General features: G+C 43.3%; 2 protein-coding genes across 3 annotated transcripts; one reads left to right on the forward strand and one right to left on the reverse strand.

Annotated features, from left to right (window-relative positions):
- Positions 1-4,236: 4,236 nt before the first annotated feature.
- On the forward strand, positions 4,237-6,517 carry gtf3ab (general transcription factor IIIA, b). Of its 2 annotated transcripts, none has more exons than XM_034150769.1 (9): positions 4,237-4,421; positions 4,492-4,586; positions 4,681-4,777; positions 4,872-4,951; positions 5,032-5,105; positions 5,177-5,257; positions 5,328-5,566; positions 6,089-6,168; positions 6,269-6,517. In XM_034150769.1, exons 1-8 carry the CDS (start codon positions 4,308-4,310, stop codon positions 6,164-6,166), a joined length of 858 nt encoding a protein of 285 aa, XP_034006660.1. In that variant the 5' UTR covers positions 4,237-4,307; the 3' UTR covers positions 6,167-6,168; positions 6,269-6,517. The 2 variants fall into 2 exon arrangements, with proteins under 2 accessions (XP_034006660.1, XP_034006651.1); XM_034150760.1 differs by having other exon boundaries at positions 6,115-6,168.
- A 70-nt stretch (positions 6,518-6,587) lies between these two features.
- Positions 6,588-19,463, reverse strand: lnx2a (ligand of numb-protein X 2a). Its single transcript, XM_034150749.1, has 11 exons — positions 19,345-19,463; positions 15,992-16,568; positions 12,296-12,531; positions 11,915-12,052; positions 11,166-11,365; positions 10,219-10,635; positions 9,553-9,726; positions 9,199-9,376; positions 8,522-8,750; positions 7,837-7,995; positions 6,588-7,287 (listed from the first exon to the last, which is right to left on the reverse strand). The coding sequence occupies exons 2-11, from the start codon at positions 16,411-16,413 to the stop codon at positions 7,152-7,154; spliced, it is 2,289 nt and encodes a 762-aa protein (XP_034006640.1). The 5' UTR covers positions 16,414-16,568; positions 19,345-19,463; the 3' UTR covers positions 6,588-7,151.
- Between the last annotated feature and the right edge of the window lie 143 nt (positions 19,464-19,606).

The following is a 19,606-nucleotide window of genomic DNA, read 5'->3' on the forward strand; positions in this document are numbered from 1 at the left end:
TACACAATACTTATATTATGTAAGTATCAATTATTTGGTTATAAATGGGACTAGAGTTGCTTAAAATATTAAATCAGATTATTTAAATGATATTTCCATGCTCAATGCCTGGCACCTTATGTATGTTTTCTTAGACTTTGAATTAAGGTGATGTCTGCACAGTAAATTGCATTGATTAAAACAGTCGGGTCCCCCAAGGTAGTGACTGTGATTGTACACTAGGTGGCAGTGTGCACCAGGACATGTTAAGCTTGGAATAATCGTCATTGTCCTTCATTTAGTTGTGAACCATATTTAGTTGTTCCCCACCCGAACACACAATCTAATATAAAAACAATATCTACAATATTTTACTGAATACTCGCTAGATGTTGATTTATAAAAACATTAAGGGAAGTCGGTGTCAATTTAAAAAAGTTGCATTCACATGTAACAATTAAGATAGCTATGAATATGTACAGAATAACTCACTCCTGAAACCAATTTAAGCATGTCAAAGCAATTAATGTGCCATCATGGGCATTACATGCATTTGTTAACCTTTCTGTCGTTTTTGGTGAATTAGATTAAGATAATAGTTATAGTACTTCTTCCTTTAAGTTGACATATCGCTAAAATGATTGTATTGTTAAGTTGCCTATATCCATTTTATAGTATTTTCCTCTAGATACAAATATAAAATCAATCAGTCATACCTGTGTGTGTTTATGAGCTGCCTGTCACGCTGTGTGTGTGCGTGTGCGTGGACCACTTGATGTGTGCTGTTTAATCAGTGGAGGCTGAATGGCTGGCTGGTTATGTGACAAATAGGTTATCTCATCGCACCTCAGTACTTTACCCAATATTGACACGAATTAGGACCAGTTTACAGAGATAGGGAGCAGCTGACAGCGTGAAGTGTGTGTGTGTGGTCAGGAGCGAGAAGGCCAACAGTGAATCAATTCTAGGATTATATTCCATTTCTGTGGATGCATCACTTGAATTTTCTTGGGGTATATGGAAGTGAAATCATTTAAAAAAAGAGGAAAGACTAAATGGATTATGTAATCTCCTCCTGGACAATGGTGTTGAGATAAACCTGCAGTGGTCGTCTTTCTTCACCTTCATAACCCTGCAGGCCTCAGGTCAGATAAGTCGTACACAACTCTTATCAGGACGGAGTAATAAGTATCCAACAACCTGAGGAGAACCAGGAAAAAACAGATGGAAAAATAAAATGCAATCAATCAATGAGCGGGTGGCAGCCAAAGCCCTTGGTATTGATCTGGATCTTGCTTGTGGTATTGAGATAAGGTGAAAAATCCCTCTATATTTCTGTGTATTCCCACTTTTTTTAGGTAGAAAACGGATCAAATGAGCAAATATGTGGATTGCAAGTCTTTTCAGCATTCTTCTTATACCATAATCCTGCCTTTACATCTACAGTAAGCCCTTTGTGTGTGTGTTTTCACAGATACACTGACTCATGGAGGTTACTGATTGAAGCAGGACAAAGTAAACAGAGAAGGAGAGGGAGAGAGCAAGCCGGCCAGAGGGAGGGAAGATGATGGTGGATAAAAGCCGTGGAGCACTATGAACTCTTTAATCACACATGTTTGACACACACAGATTGAGTCTGTCAGCTCAGCCAGCAGCCGTATCGACCTGCGGTGTTACACATTAACCACACACACACAAACAGATCATTGGATGTGGACACCACTGATGCAAGAGTGTGGAAATGTGGCACTTTATGAAATGATTTCCACTGATCTCACTTAATTTAAAGGATAGGTTCATCCAGATGTAAAAAAAACAGGTTTTCTTACAATAATCTGTAGTTATCGAGTCAAATATCTATTTCAAGGCCAGTTTTAGTGCCTAGATTGTGTCTGAGATTTCTCTGAGGACATTAGGGATTACATTTGTGACATTCAAGCAGTTAAAAAAGTTTTTTAATTTCCAGAAACATTGGTTACTCCACATAATTCACAGATTTATCACAACAAATATCAAAAGTAAAGGTATGCAGAATGGAAAGTGTTATAATATGACATTCATGATATTTAACAATAGTAAAGGGCTTTTGGAAATGTTTAAAGCCCTCATTATTCCTATTATTGTGTTTAGGCTGGTGGTCATATTTTATTAGCTCTTAGGTTTGTGCGCAAAGTTTTAATAAGTACCTTGTATATAGTCAGTTTAAACATAGCGACTATTTAATTAATAAGAAAGTCGAGTAAAAAGTACAATAGTTCCCCTGAAGTTATGTTAAATATACGAATCGTTTAAAAAAACCCTAAGGAGGTAAATTAGAAAATGTTACTTTATGATTTGGGTGAACAAACCCTTTAAGATCTGTTCTCTTGGCCCCCTCCAAGGCCCCTATTTGTAGGGAAAAAAAGCCGTCAGTGGTCTAAAAACTCATATTTGTGATGAAATCGTGGGTGTGAACAGTGTATGTCCACAAGATATGTGTGTGTGTGTGTGTTTGGGAAAGGCCTGGAGGTTGGACAAAGGCTCAAGGAAATCCCGCTGCAGGCCAAACAGAGTGCATGCTGTATCTGTGTGTGTGATAGGTGTGGTGATAGAGTCTGTGTGGTTATCAGAGAGGGGGCAGGCATGGTCATATATGTGGATATTCGGCCAGCTGTATTGATCCTGGCCCTGAGGTGGGGGGACCGGATGAGGAGAGGCTGATAATGTTGTCAACTGACCCAGGCTGGCTCACCTGAAGCGTGGGAGGGCAGCGAGGTAACGCCCAACAGGCTCTCAATAGGCCTCATTCACAGGACTCAGTCAAAGGTTTCACATGAGAGCATGGCACGGGTTCAGAGGGTGATCTCCAATGTTTGGACAAGCAGATAGTGTTATTGGATTGTCAGTGTCTTTGTCTTTCTCCAACAGCACCTAAGAATGGCTCTAAAGCAAGTCTATGTAAGAAAAAATTGGTTTTACTAATGAAAAGTGGAATTCGTAAACAGGCAGACGTACCTTGCTCAATTCAATACACCCTGTCTGGTAAATGGATGTATTGTATAAAAAATGTGGCTAATCATAGCTAATTTAAACATTTTATAAAAGGGTTGAAATAGATTTAGCTGTCTTGCAGACAATGCTAACTATTTGATTAGTTGACAATGACATCTCTGTAGTGGTGATATTCTTACAGAATGTTTTAGCATTTAGGCTAACCTTTAATGCCTTAAGCAGTTTAAAAGCTGAGTTTCTTATTAAATTAAATGACAGTTTCAGCATTCAGATTGACTTTAACTTTTAAAGGAAGAAATAAATAGTCTTCGACCTATATATTAATACAGTGCATATACTACCTGCCTTAAGTAGTGTGACCAGTAGTTTATTAGCAGCTAAAGTTGACTTATGTTAGTTAACCTTAGACATATATTGCTCCATGAGTCAGTTACTGAGTCACTTAGCTCGTTTATGACTGTTCTTCTTGTGCTACTGATACAGCTGTTTAAGCGTTTACTATTATTGTCAATTGCAGCTACAGTGGCTACTGTTTAGCTAAAGTTAGCATAGCTTTAATGTGACATTGTTTAGCATTTAGCTGAAATAGTGTCATAAAGTGACCAAAGAAACAATCTAATGTGTCTTACATCATGTTCTTAAAGTAAGCTAACAGTAGCAAACATTAGCTACTGGTCATCAAACCTCACAAGTATCTTCATTTGCGAAATATCGGTATTTGTGTTTATTGTCTGTGTGTGAATGCTTAAAGGCTTAGAAAGGTTGATTTAGTTTCAGCTTTGTTGGTCTCAAAGGATCTCACTGAAGTCTACTTTCTGAAAACAATAAATCACACCTATCAGAAAACAATATTGGAGGGTTGATAAGATTAAGATTAGAGCAGTAAATTCTTGGTGTGTGTGTATGTGTGTGTGATTAATCGAGACAGACAGTCGCCTCTCTCCCTGCACAGCAGATCAGCAGATAGGGAAACACACTGAAGGAGCCAAGGTGACATTTTTAGAGCCTGAATCAATCAATGTGGAGGAAAGAGTCATGGACATTTATAACGTTTGAGTATCAATGGGATTACACTCAGGGGCCCAAATCTTCTTAGCATATCATATGTTGCACAAGTGTCTAAAAAAAGAATATCCATTTGTCGTAGTAAAATACTTGCATATTTTTCAGTTTCAGTGGAGTAGGACACCCCCGTCCCTGCTTTAATTGGTACATCCCAATAAGATAAATTAGGCACAGGTGGTGCTGCTGCATTGGAGGTCAGTACATGTCCTGCCCCTTTACAACTATAGCATTGTCTGTGACCAAAACACAACAACTGACATCTCTTATTAAAGATGGAAGAGAAGTTGCAAAGTCACAAAAGCTTAGTTTGTTCTTTTTTAGATTGTAAAGCTACCTTCAGTAAGTCATGGAGGCTTGAGGCTCATCTTTGCAAACACACAGGATTGGTAAGTGGCCAAACAGAAGAAGTTACATGAGAAAGTGGAGTAATGTGACATATGTTTCCCCAAATCTCAGAAACCCTTCACATGTTCGCAATGTGACAAGAGCTTTAGCGCTCGCTATCGACTCAGCAGACATCAGCGCAATCACAGTGGAGAAAAACCACACAAGTAAGCCACTGTGTTCCCTATTTTAAATGCCTGGTTATTATAATAAAATGTAACCTTGGCTTTGCTTTGAACTGTTACCCTCTCTGGTCTCCAGGTGTCTGGCTGATGGATGCTCCAAAGGCTTTGGGACATACACTAGCATGAAGAACCACATGGCTCGGGTTCACCAGCACAAGGATAGGCTATATCGAGTAAAAATAATCCTACAAATAGCCATTGTATCTTTATCACACATAGGTTTGGGTTCACTGTGATGATGTAGTGTTGCTCATTGTTCTGTTTTAGTGTAAGGGCTGTGGAAATGATTTCAGCAAGAGGAACCAACTGAAAGCCCATCTGGGTGAACACCTGATTCTGGCTTTCCCGTGAGTAGCTGCACATCTGACGCAATAGTATCTGTCCTTGGCGATGTAATATCTGATCTTTTATTTATCTTTTAATGCAGTTGTACTGTCAGTGGCTGCACAAGACAATTTCTCTCCCTCCGAAAGCTGAAGCATCATGAGAAAGTGCATGAAGGTTGGTTGATAACCATAAAGATTTGATTCCTGATTTTATTTGTGTGTTTTTAACAAAACTCTCCTCTGCAGGTTACCCTTGTGAGAATGAAGCGTGTACTTTGCAGGGAAAGACGTGGACAGAATATCTGAAGCACAGAAAAGAACATAAAGGTACGAGTAATGCTGCAAAGTGTTAATATGACTCGCATTGCACTTGTGTTTAATACTTCTTGTTTTTTAGTCAAGGTCCTCAAGGAGGTGCATTGTGGAGAGTGCAACAAGGTGTTTAACAAAGCCTATTTCAAAGAACAGCACGCGAAGCGTGTCCACTGTCAACACAAGTGGATGCTGGTGTGCCTCGGCTGTGGTAAAACGTTCACTCATGGCTTTAACCTGGACAGTCATGTGCTGGGAGAGCATCAAGGCAAGAAGCCCTTCAGCTGCTCGCACGCTGGCTGTGGGAAGAGCTTCACCATGAAGGTAAGGCCTGCAATTTGATATGAAATGCTTTGCTTAGGGTTTTACTTGCTTAAGGCTTTGCTTCTTGTGTTTCTCTGGATAATGAAGACCTTGCTCCATGTAAAGTAGTTTTATATTAAACTAAGGGAAATTGTTAGTAGGAACTGGGCTGAATGAGTCTTGAGATTATCCTGAGAAACAGGAGATTAATTGTTGCATGATGTGCTAATTATTACATTTAAGGTGTTTTGAACAGCACGAACTAGATTCCAGTAACCTTGTATTATACCTGGCTTCTGTCAAATATTACAAAACTCTTAACACATTCAAAACTGAACTATTTATTTATAGACATTGAATGTTTTGGGTGACTATAAACCGTTAAAATGCTGCTACAGTGTAGATGGTAACTATTCTCATTGGCTTGTGGCAGATATTACAACACTTAAAAAACATTATAAACTGAATCAATACCTTGCTAGTTATGAAATGTTATTTTGAGCTTTTTTTGACTAATCTATGAACTTGCTTCTATTTTTGTAGATGTTAACTGGTCTCATTTTTATCAGGAAAGCCTGTGGCGACATGGAGTGGTGCATGACCCAGCAAAGAGAAAGCTGAAGGTAATGCATCTTTTTTAAATTAATTTTTTTATAGTAAATGTGACTTTTCTCCGCTCCATGTTGTCCTTGTATTATAATTATTGGTGTGTTCCCCTTGCAGAGACTGCTTCCGAAGAAGAACCAGCCCTGGCATGTTTCACAGTGTCTCAATAAGAGATTTTTGCATTACAACATTTTCACTGTGAAGCTGCCCAAGACAAAGGCCTTTAAACGTCTAAAAGACAAACCATAAACCAACAAACCCTGAGGCTTCGTTATATAAATATCTGGTTGCACGTGTTCACATTATGATTTTCTGTTTATAGTTTCTTTCAGGAAATATGAAAATAAAGCCTCCTTAACACAGCAATATCCTAGTAAACTGCCTCTTGCTCATTAACAGACAATTCCCACTTGCCCAGTTAAAAAGCACGCTGTAGAGCCATTAATCCTTCGAAGGAAATGTTTATTAAACAAACGGTATACACATTCACACACATGTATAAAACTCCGGCTGATGGGACAGCTGGTTGTCATGGTGATTAGGCCTAAGGGCAGTCGAGCCCCTCCCCCCCAGGGTGCGGCAGGTTTTCTAATAAGGCCCGAGGCTTATTCAGCTGGATGGTGCTGCAGAGCATCATGATTACAAGTCATTATCCTAGATGATGGAGGGTCATGGCTAATTTTACTTTAATATGTCTACCATGCATCCACCTGAATACAGCGACTGCCTGGTGAGGTGAACACAGAGCCTGCAGTACCATGTCCCCCCTGCAGGAGTGATAACAACATGACCATATGAGCACAGCAGTGTGTGAGAGTCTGTCAGGTGACATGGCACGGTCTGGATCAGTTCCCACCTGGTCCTGCTGGGTCTACTACAGTTCTGGATGCTTTTGGTCCTGGTTAAGCCCGGTATGGAGGGATGTACAGTAGTGTGTACCAGTTCACTTTGGCCAAGGTCGTTCCCAATATAGAAACATTCTGTGTGGTTTTGGCCGCGACTACACCAGGCTGCCGGGCCAGGAGACCACAGTGAGCGCCACACGGCTGCGCTGCTCCTTCAGCATGGGCACCAGCGCAGAGTGGCTCATCCCTGCTGTGGACAGGCCGTTCACTGCCACGATCATGTCTCCACACCTAGAGAGACAGGTCAGTGGGGATTATAAACAGGACCTGACAGCGAGGAGGGAGGTGCCTGTTACAGAACATCATGTGAACACATTTGAAAAGACAGTCAGCGTGGCAGGAAGCTTGAAATTACAGTTAAAGGGGCCTTATTCTGCACATTGTCAGGTTCATATCGGTATGTAGTGTCTCTACTGGGACATGTCTCCATGCTTTAATGTTCAAAAAACTCTTTATTTTTCTCATACTGCCTGTGCTACAGCACCTCTTTTCACCCTCTGTCTGAAACCAGAGCCCAGTCTGCTCTGGTTAGCTGGCCAGCTCTGTTGTGATTGATCAACCGCTTAAAGATGTCCCGCCCCTTAGCCTATGATGTACAATATGTTGGAGCGCGAGCCAATAGAAGAGCAAGTGTTACATAGTGATGTCATGTGCGTTGTTCTTCGTGGTTTATCATAACGCCACTCTTACAGTATTGATCACCAACTGAAGGTCACGGTTTATCTACCTACTCATGCTAACAGAAGCCACAGACAGTCACACGATGAACTGATCACTCACTTAAGGCGGCCGTCGTAGTACGCAGGTGTTCCGAGGACGATGGTCTTGATGAAGAACGCCTGGTTGCCGTGGGTTTCCTCGTATCCCCCCACGATGCTGAAGCCCCAGCTGCCCGGGTGGCTCCTCCGCAGGACGATCTCATGACTGCTGTGCAGGAGGCTGCAGGGAGAGAGTAGGCAAAGATGATGATTCATCTCCTAAAACTTCTACTTACAAATATTTTCATTATTCAATACTTTGCCTTTTATCTCGATTAATCGTCAGGTCTATAAGGTGACAGAAAATAGTCAATAATGTCCATCCCAGTTCCTCGAAGTCCAAGGTGATTTAAGTGTTTAAATGTTATGTTTTGTCAGTCTGAAACCAAAACATATATTTAGTTTATAATGATATATATCAAAGAGAATCAGGAAATCACCATATTTGGGAGGATTTTATCAAATTTCTTGTTAATTTTGATTTCTGTTAGGCAATTAAACCTTGCAACTAATTGTAAAATGTCACCCTACCAAACATTTAAATAACCAATCAGGCTGAATTCAAAGACAAACCCTGAATGTTGACCTGAACAGACAGTAATTAATGCACTGATATATTGATGTTATATTTGTATTAATCAAGCGACAATTTATCTTGACATTATATATATCAGATGATATCGTCCCAGGTGTTCAGATGTGCCCACCTGGGTAGTCCGAGCCACATGACCCACGATGGAGACCAGTTAGCATCGAAGTCGCTGTCGTGTGTATGGGGCAGCAGCTCGTCGCGGTCCTGCTCCTCCACCACCATGCTGACCTCCAGCACCCGCAGCTGGACGGAGGGCGAGGCGGCGCTCGCCTTCAGGGTGCCCACCGCCTCGCTGTGGCTCAGGTACGTCAAGTCCTGCCCGTTGATGCTCAGCAGCACGTCACCTGGAGGAGGAGGAAAAAGACGCTGTAGTTTGAGTCAGCATTCACAACACACTGTATGGAGGAGATACTCCATATGGAAAGACTCAATCAGGACTTGAAAATGGACTACCTATAAGACCCTTCACTAAGCCACTATTGATCCGAACCCTGACACGGTCTTTGTAATGTATATCCTTTTTGACCTCTCTGACACTTTGTTTGTATTGTAGTTCATGAAAATAATAAAATCTATGTTTAAAAAAAAACATACTGTATGTTCTGCCCCATATTTTCATTGGCTTCTTCTCCCTCATTTTACATCGCAACGTGCAGCTCAATTAGGACATGCACACTTTGCTCCACCCCCCTTACATAACTAACATACAGCATTCCCACCGCATTTTCTTCAGGACTTGCATATTCTAGTTTCTGATGTTCTTGATCTGAATTGTTCCTGTTCTTCGCTCACCTCGTTTGATTCGCCCGTCCCTCGCCAGGCAGCCATGTGGTTGGACGCTGGTCACAAAGATGGGCAGCTCCCCGCTCTTACTGCCCCGCCCTCCAGCCACCGTCATACCCAGAGACTCCAGGGGCTCCTTCTTCACCGTGATGTGTTTCTCCTTACAGGTCACACACTGGGAGAGGTCCTGGGGACACACAGGTACAGCTTTCACTCATGTCCAAACAAAAATCAACCATATTTATCTAACCAACTGCTTATAATCACTAAACACTTGCATTTTGTTGATGCTAAATCATGTCTTTTCTGACCCAATGTGCGCACACACACACACACACATATATATTCAGACACACTGCTCACTCTGTGGGTGCTGGAGCGGGAGAGGGTGGCGGGCACAGGGCTCGGGGTGCAGCTGTGGTTAGGCAGGAAGTGATCAAGGCAGTAGAGGTCTCGGGTGGAGCCGGATTTAGGCGGTGAAGGAGAAGCCGGTTTGGCGGGTCGGCAAATCGTGAGGTGGACTCGCTCTCCGCTGGCCTGGGGAGACACAGTTTTATGGACTTAATTACTCATTCAAATGCACTACACTGACTATACACCTCTGTTGTGCAATATTACGTATGTGCAATATATATATATACCACTTTGTAATTATTATTGGTAGTGTTTTGTGATGTTTTACATTTATCACATTACACAAACACAACCGAACATTCCCCAACATTAGACATATGGCAGATTACGAAATAATGCATAAAAAGTGTGCAGTTACTAGAAATCAGTTTAAAGTACAGACCAAGAATATAATTACATTTGCAAATTAACTAATTCAACAAAAATACAATAAAAGCACATCCACAAACAGAGCAGAGTACAGCTTACAATTCTCCAAATAGATTAACCATATTCAACATTTCCTCACCGTGGCTCTTTACTTTTTCTGTAACAATGTAAATGTCCCCTCTCTGGGAATCCTGATTCTTTGTTCTTCATGTTCTTAGTTACTTATAGAAAGACCAAAAGAAGCACCTGTATGATCTGTGCCGCCTGCTCCGGGGTGCCGTGCCGGAGGTCCTGCTCGTTGACCGCCAGCACCCGGTCGTTGCTCCTCAGCCGGCCGTCCTTCGCCGCCAGGCCTCCGTCCAGCAGATCCAGCACAAACACTCCGGATTCATCCGTCCGCCGCACCAGCTTGATGCCCAGCTGCTCCGCGGAATCCCTCTTGTTCAGGGTGATCCTCAGGGTGGCCGGGCTGGAGGGGGCGCCCTCGGGCGTGGAGCAGGGGGCGTGGGGCACAGCGGGGGTGGAGGAGGAGGAAGAGGAGGGAGGCGCCCTGGAGGAACAGCGCCGCTCCCTCAGCACCGTCAGCTGCAAGGTGGTGCAGGGACGCGCCAGGGTGGAGCGGGCGAAACTGTGGGGGACATTACTGATGTCCACATTGTTCACCTTGAGAGAAAACAGGTCAGAGGAAAGGATGGGCATTTCATCTTTAAACATGCATTAATTTGTTGGTTGATATGAGCATTCACATTTGAAGTCTTCTGTTTCTGGCTATCTGACAAATAACTCCAATATTCACTCGCAGGTAAGCTTGGGTTTCCTCAATCTACTGAGAAAATGGTTGTGCTAAAATGCTCCTTACAATCGAGGTACTGCAAAACTGGTTAACCATTTTCATCCTATTTCTCACAACTTACTGTACATATAAGTAGTCATAACATGCATTATTCATATACAAATGTTGATTATGGCAGCCTTAATAGGTAGAACAATAGCAAAAAAAGTTATTTAGTGGAAGGATATTTGCTAGATATAGAAAAAATCCTAAGAAATAATTCAGAAAATTACTTATCAAATTTACAAAGCTATAAACTGATTTTACTGTCTGCCATAACAGCTAAAGTTAACATGAGTGAAAACAACCACTGATAGTTAAAGTGAAGCTTCTTGTATGAAATGTGACCTGTTAGTGTTACCTGCAGGATCTGATCCCCGGCCAGCAGCCTCCCGTCCCGTGCGATGACTCCGTCTCTGTACACTTCCTGGATCACGACGTTGATGAGCGGCGTCTCGTTCCCCCCCACCACGCTGATGCCCAGCTCCACGTACGGGTTCGCCCGGTGGACCTCGATGGAAGTTATCTCTCCTTCGGGAAGCGAAGGCAACTTCACACAGCCTACATGGACCAAAACATTACATTACACAGCTGATTCTCCAAATTCATCCTTATGTAGCCTGGATGTGATTATCCTGTCCTATTATTCAGCCCTGCAGAGGTGGAAGAAGAACTCAGATCTTGTACTTGAGTAAAAGTAGAAGTACAAGAGTGTAAGAATACTCTGTTACTAGTTAAGCAGAATCAAAAGATACTTAAAGGTCACCTATCATGCAAAATCCACTTTTTCTTGTCTTTTCTACATCAACATGTGTCCCCTCTGAAAGTTTCAGGAAAAAAGATTCTCTCTCTTTTTGTCCTGATCCATTTATATAAAAACCTGTCTGAAAATGAGCTGATCAGATTTTGGCCACTTTATGTCATGATTTTGTGGCTTGTGTAACCATTAGCCAATCACCAACCAAGGTAACCTAAGCGCCTTATGAGACCTATAATATATTGATGAAAAACAGTATAATAGGGGACCTTTTTAAAGTAGCAAAAGTAAAAGTACTCATTATGCAGCTCTGTAGGAAGATGCTGATCCAAATTGAGGAAGTGATGTCATACCTTCTTCAGCAGAAAGGGGCGGAGACTCAGCGCAGTCCCAGCCGGAGGAGGTGGAGCTGACTGATCGCAGGAGGTGGATGCAGGGGTTACTGAGGGGCCGCTTCACCCTGGGGACCACACACTCCATCCCTACCACACCTAGAGACGGAGCGACATTAAAGGATAGATAATTAATTTTTCTTGAAGATGATCTTTTGTGCCTTTATTGTAGATGAGAAGAGACAGGAAATGGGGAGAAAGAACGAAGCAAAAAGCCACGAGAAGGATTCGAACCCGGTGTGGTGAGGATTATTTCTACAGTGTCTGATACATTTTGTCTCATCTAACCTGTATTGACTTCATTGATAATCTAACCCTACTTACGAGCCCAGATCCACTCACTTTCTTCCTCCGTGCTCTCCTCAAAGGCGGGGTTGTCGAAGCCGGCGTCGTCCGTCCACACGGACCCAGTGACGGCGGTGTTATCAGACCCGGAGGGCGGCGTGGGCGTGCGGTCCCTCAGCACGGTCTGTGGGGAGCGGGGCGACCTGGGGGGGCTGGTCACCGTCACGCGCTCATCCCCGCTCTCACACCGCGGGACGTCCTCGCTCGTCTGCTGACTCCTCGTCCCGGGACACCTTTCACCAAGCAACAGGCGTCAGTTTGTTAGTCCATCTGACGTGTAAAGAAAATCAGGTTCAGCATCAGTTAAAGGTCCAGTGTGTGGGATTTAGCGGCATCTAGTGGCGAGGTGGCAGATTGCAACAAACTCAACACCCCTCCACTTCAGGTTAAGTAAAAGGCCATCTCTAGAGCGTTTGATTGGTCCTTTCTGAGCACATGGTGGTGATCACTCTGATGTAGGTATGAAGGGCTCATTATAAGCTAACTAAAACACTAATGATGACCTCATAATGAATATCATTTTCCAATAGATTACCCTAAATCCTACACACTGGACCTTTAATTTAATGTGATGCAATTGATTCAACCAAGAGAGTCTCTGTTTGTGTGTCCCCTCGTTAGGGGCCACATGGAGGAATTCAGCAGAAAAGGTGAAGAAGTATTTTTTGTAGAAAGATCCCAATGTATTAAGGCACACTGATGATTATAGAAAATACCAGAGAAACTGCTGTTTACAGTGAATATATATATATATATATACACGAGAATGAATGTATATGAACATCTGTGACTGCAATTTCAGACACATTTGTACAAACAAGTTTATTTGGATGTATTAGTTAATTGAAATGAGAACATAGTTAAAAGATGTCCTCACAATTTCCCAAACTCAACAATATGATTGATTTGAACAACCAGCAGTTTCAAACATGACGATGTGAACAAAACGGATATACACAGCAAAAACTCACATATAAGAAGCTGAAATCAGCACATTTTTTGGCTGAATGATGGGATAATAACATAACAGTTGAAAAGTTCAGCTATTCTGAGAAGTTCTTTCTATGAAAACAAACAGATGGATAAATGATTTATGTCCGACAAACAGTAAGTCTTGAGAGACAATTAAAAATAAACACAGACAGACTAAAGGGATCGATGTGGTCTCACTCTAAAAGGTGGGGTATGTAATTTATTTCAGATACACTTTTTGTTATATTCCATGGAATGCTCTTAACATCCCGATAGCAATGAATATATGAAATGCTTTGACAATAAATACATAAAATGTCATCTGTGGAAGCCGTGGCGCTGTAACAAGCACGACCAATCATCTGAGCCGGCCCGGCTAAAATAACTGGATGGCCTACCTGCCTGTCAGCCTTCCATCTGTGCACAAACTTATCTCGTGCCCTCATTGGACATGTGCGCGTTTGTGTGTGTTGGAGGAGGGGCTCTGTAAGGAAGTCTGAAGGAAGTGGCAGATTTTCTCCGGTTGTGTATTTTCAAATTCTAGCGCACTGGAGCTGGTTTCTCCAAAATGACATACCCCACCTTTGAATAATTTAAATGTATATCGCTGTCCTACGATTCGATGCTCTTGCAAATCTTAAAATAGAAAACAGTCAACAAGCGGTGTTGTTTCTAATTCTGAATTCACTTATGCATCTTTCACCATTTCCCCCAAGACCAAAATATATAGTTTTGAGAGGAAAACAATTAAACTTTTTAACCAAAATGTAAAAATCTAACCTTTTTATAGACGCTCCAATCCGAGCACTTTGGTTTTAGGAGGAGTGACAGTGCCTCACCATCAGTGATCAGATCACCCAGCTCACCTTCACCACCTCAGAACAACGTGGCCTGGCTTGACCTCTCATTTTATAATCTCATGTCTCCTCTCCTGACTCCTGTTACTATCTAAGACCTGCAGAGTAGAGGAGCGACAAACCTCCGTGGCTCAGAGGTTTAATCTCCACTGAAGAATGTCACGTTAGTCCTCAGATCAACCCCGTCTGATCTCTCTTAAACCACCTTTCCCTGTCCTTTCAACACCGACAGGATGCGTGCAACCTTCGCTGAGACATACCACTCTGCTCATGTGATTGAATAAAAGCTGCACAAGGAGACTGTTTACAATAACGTTGCAGATGAGAGAGAATAACACCTTCACTGCCTGTCTGTTGTGACTGGAAGCTTACAGAGGCTAATTTTAGCAAACGTTAGTTACATTTAGACATATTGCTGTTACAGACGTGTTAACAGAGTCAGTATGCTGAGTTTAAAATGGCTCTTTTCTGCTTATTTTTGACTGTGAAGTGACTTCCTAAAGCGACAAAGGTTAGCCCCTCCTTCAAAACGTGATAGGGTTAGAAACAGCTAACCAGAAAAGATAGACACCTTGTTGGCAATAGCCTGTTAAGGTGAGCTTGTTATGGTTCATCTACTTTACTTAATGAAGGTGTTAGGTCGTCACTGGATACAGGTCAATAAGAAAGCCAATTAGGATGGATGGCTTCTTATCAAAGACACCATCTTAATTTGTTTTAACTACAGTTAATAGACATTTTTCTACAGTATTTGTCCTCGCAACTATAGCTAAGTACAAAAAAAACAAAAGTTTGTACAAAGAAAAGTAGCATTTCCTCACACTGTATAGTTTTTTTAAGTATCCTCTGATATGTTGCATTTAAACTAAATCCACCCAACAACAGCAGCCTAACCTATGGCAACTTTGAAGCACTATCAAAATCACACACCACCTTGCATTTCAGAGCAGGACAGAGCAACAGAGAGAGATCCAGAAAGAGACACACAGAAGGAAAGGTGGAGAGTGAAGTGCCATTATTATTATATTATGATTGTGCCGACCCACACCCTCCGTGTCGGACTCACCACAGGCCAGGGTTGCCTTTGGCTGTCTCGCAGAAGAAGTGGTTGAAAAGGTCTCTGGTGTTGAAGTTGCTCAGCATGATGGCAGAATGAGAATATGGAGCTCCTGGTCAGTCAACCCATGACTGCTGTACAGTAGGGAAACACTAATCCCCCGTCACATGACCTATCCAGCCCAATAATCCCCTCAGGGTCTCACAGCACCTGGTCCAAATGGGCCAAAAGCCAAAGGAACGGAAAACCTTTAGGTTAAGGGTGGCAGGTGAGTCTAAATGCTCTGGGCTAAGAACTAGGACATCCTTAAGAGTTCCTGGCAGAGACAAGCTAACTGTGAGGGCGGAGCGGTTTCAAACGCAACTCTTTTCAGTTTTTTTTAATGTAACTAGAGTTATTCTTCAATCTGTCAATTATTTTCTCCATTAACAGATACATTGTTGAATCCAGAAAATGGAGAAAAAATGGGCCCAAAGTGTCTTCAGATGAAATTCTTCCTCAAACGTACCCTTCAAAGTATTTCATTACCTACCATGGGATAACAAATTAGAAAATCATTCTCTCTTGAGAAGATTTAACCGATGAATTGTTGAAACTTTTGCTAAAATGTAAGCGTGTAATCATTTAACTTCTAGCAATTCACTGTCTTTTGAATGACTAAATATTTTTCACCTTTAGACATAACACACTAGGTCTCATTGTTAATTATGTCAGTGATTTCCATACAGCTACAACACTGCCGAAGGGCTTGTGAAATCTTGCTTGACTTGGCTTTCATGTGTGCATTCATCATGTGGGCTTCATTACCTGTGTTTGAGATGAGCCTCCAAGTCGCACCGCGGCATGCTGAGGGAGCAGAGGGGGGTCAAAGGGCAGGAGACGGACAGCTTGTCTAGCAGCTTATGCACCAGGATGCTGGACCTGCGGCAGGCCGGCAGCTGCAGCCTCGTGCGGTCCAGCGGGCAGAAGTCCCTCTCCTTCAGGAAGCTCCTCAGGCAGCGGGCGCAGAAGGTGTGTCCGCAGGGCGTGTCCAGGGGCTGAACGAGCGGCTGCAGGCAGATGTGGCACACCAGGTCGTCGTCCACCTCCAGGCGGTAGTTGTAGAGGTGGTTCTCCCAGCTGCGGTGGATCTGCCCACACTCGGGACACAGGGCTTCTGAAGTGGGCTCCACCGGGTCGTTTAGACCCACCTCGCTGCCCGGGCTGCCGGGGCTGCCCGGGCTGCCCATCTCCGCTGCTTTCACGCAACCTAGCTTTGGCACGGGTGACTCCAGTGGGGCTGCAGTGTTGGGAAGGGGCACCCGCACTCCTGTCCCAAAAGCTTTACAGGATGAAGGGGTGGCAGCGAGGACAGATGCCCCCCAGTGGCTGATGGCACATCACCCTGCAGGTCAGAGGTCAGAGGGTTAAACAGCTGTTTCAGGGAAAAAAGTGTCTGATTATGTGCGTCTATTAATTGCATTGCTTCCTTTTATATAGTTAAATAGCAGTCTTGGCCCTGCTACTGTCCATTTTCTAATCGTACAACACAGAGTAAGCCATGAACAACCTCGCTTGCAAATATGACTTTTCCAAACAAAATGAGATGATGTTTCAGGCCACAGAAGGACAGATGCCCCCCAGTGGCTGATGGCACATTGCCCTGCAGGTCAGAGGTCAAAGACAGAGGGTTAAACAAGCTGTTTCAGGGAAAACAACAAGTGTCTGATTATGTGCTCGTGCATTTATTAATGTGGCAAAAGCTTTGTGCACGTGATGGAAAGGGACACTGTGGTGTGTGTGTGTGTGTGTGCTGAGATTATGTATTGCTGCTCCTGTCTACTAATCTGACAGTATAATCTCTCTTTTGCTCTCGCCTGTTGCAATCTTCCAATTCCACAGAGAGGGAATTATCTGGGATTGAGGCAGAGAGAGGACACAGATCAGAGGAAGTGGGATTGGGAAAGCAACAGAGAGTCGTGGTAGAAAAGGAGCAGAGGCTGAGCCAAGAAGAGGGAGTAAGAAATAAAATGAGGGGATAGAGAGATTAATGGGATGTGGAAATGTGAAAGTGGCACAGGGCAAAAGAAGAGACAGATGTGTGAGGCTCTGGAAGAGAAAACAGAATCAATTCTTTCACGTTGATATTTCTGTCCGTGCACAGCAGATGCACTCCTCTGCAGAGAACATGCCTACAGCAAAGTCTTGAAATAAAGCACTCCACGAGGAGAGAGCGTCCCCAGAGCTCGTTTCCACAGCGTTTCACATTCAGACCTTCAGACGGTAGCTAACCCCCCCCCCCCCCCCCCCCCCCCCCCTTGTGGGTCTGATGCAATGGGTGGACAGCAGAGGGCGTTCCTCGGCTCGCAGCAGGCCAAGACACACTGACTACCTGCCTCTGTTTGCAGCGGGGGTCTGCTCTTGTCTCCATGACGACCTGGAGCCTGTTCTGCTCAGTGGGGCTTGACATTCAGAGTGTAGCCGAGGAAAAGGATGCAGAAGCGACGCACAACAGATGCATTTTCTCCCCCCGTCTGCTACAGGCCCCCCCACCATGCAAACAATATCTGTTTTTATTAAATTCATCTAAGTACTGTCAGTCCTGAACAACCCTCCGAACATTGTGCACATTTGTACACAAAGCTACCTCTTTATATACTATCCTATGTGTATGTTCCACCGTTTAAATATGTTAATGAGTAAACACACTGCTGCTTGAACAAAAGAAATACCTAATTCGGGATTAATAAAGTATCTATCTTAATATCTGAACACCTTTCCACCTTCCATAACAATACGGCACATGTTTTATTTGATTATTCTGAGGATTTTGTCATATTATACTCCCAATGTATCTTCTTTAACTGTGTGCATGCACCACATCCACCAAGGCTAATTCCTTGTATGTGAACCTACTTTAAACCGGATTCTGATTCCTCTCAGCAGGATGCTCTGCAGCCTGAACGCTCCATGATGATGAGAGCATCCCTTGATTCATATTTAGCTGCTTTTTGCTTTGTTTCCCTGGCTATACCCATTTCTGTGACGACCTGTCTCCCCCTGTCTCCTTGGCTACCGGACCGGTAGTTACTTATTTCAGCCTCCTTTAAGTACGTGCTCCTGTCTGTGTGTGACTGGCTGCTTCTGTCTCTATCCCGCAGCTGGACATGAATTAATCATGAGGACACAAGGCTTCTCTGTTCCTGTAACAAAGCTGTGACATCACCACATCACACACACGGACTTGTAGACATGCAAGAAGAAGTCTTCACAGGCAAGAAGCAAAAACACATCCTTCACTAGAGCTTTTTGGGTCCTGCAAATAGTCTTTATCAATAAGTAACATCTTCAGGTTTTCACAGGGGCAGCTGTTAAGAGCCCCTGCCATGAAAAGCACTTAAATCTATTTTAAACATAGTAGCAAAAGACTCTTTGACGCAAGTCATATGAACACTATCAAATGCAAGTGAAATATCTCCCTTTGAATCCCACTGTGAGAGTCTGAGAGAGTCCAAGGCCATGCTGTTATTGTCATTGCACTGCTTTCACTATATTAATAAATAACAGTCTTGGCCCTGCACCTGTCTCTGCTCGTTTTTCATTTTTTTCCAGAGATGACAATTTAATCTTACAACCCAGAGCAAGCCATGAACAACCTCGCTTGCAGGAATGACATTTTCAAACAAGATGAGATGATGTTTTAGGCCACAGATTTAAAAACTCTGGTCCAGTCGGCTTAGCCTACATTTCCATAAACCCCATCTCATCGTCCCTTATCTTAAAACTGAATCTAGAAAGGCTGATAGCCACTTGCAAGAGCAGGCCTGCTGCTGCTGCTGCTCTGCGAGGTCCGTTTGCAATAAGCTAAACAGTCAGACATGCAATGATAACAACAAAAAACGGACACCGATTTAAATTACAATTATCAGAATGTTTTCACTGTCATAATTCCAATTTAGCATGGCAACACTACATTTGAAGTGTCATGGTCTATAAGTATCCCGTTAAAACATTTAATTAGACATTTTGTAATCATTGCCCCCATCTGTCGGACTCCATCCCACCCTCCAGCAGCAGGAGAAGCGAGGACAGATGAAGCGACAATGGCACTCTGAATGCAGAGCCATGCACACACTGACACCTTCTCCTGCAGGACGGAATATGAACAGATGTCATGTTACCTTCTCCGGCTGCTTCTCCTCCGCGCCGTGCTCTCCGTCCCCAAAAAGGGGGACGATTGTTAGGACCTCACTCACGCATTCACCGCAACGGCCCGTTCCGCAAACCCGCACGAAAACGCCCCCGTTCCTTTGGAGGCGCTGACTCCGCCCATTGCTGTCACTCAACGGGAGTGGGCGGGGCTTGTGGCTGTCAATCCAGAGCAGAATCATAGGTGGCTTCCAAAGAGCCTGCTCGAAATAAAAAAAAGAAACCCTCCCTCAC

The sequence above is a fragment of the Trematomus bernacchii genome, unplaced genomic scaffold, assembly GCF_902827165.1.
Source record: "Trematomus bernacchii unplaced genomic scaffold, fTreBer1.1, whole genome shotgun sequence".
Lineage (NCBI taxonomy): Eukaryota > Metazoa > Chordata > Actinopteri > Perciformes > Nototheniidae > Trematomus > Trematomus bernacchii.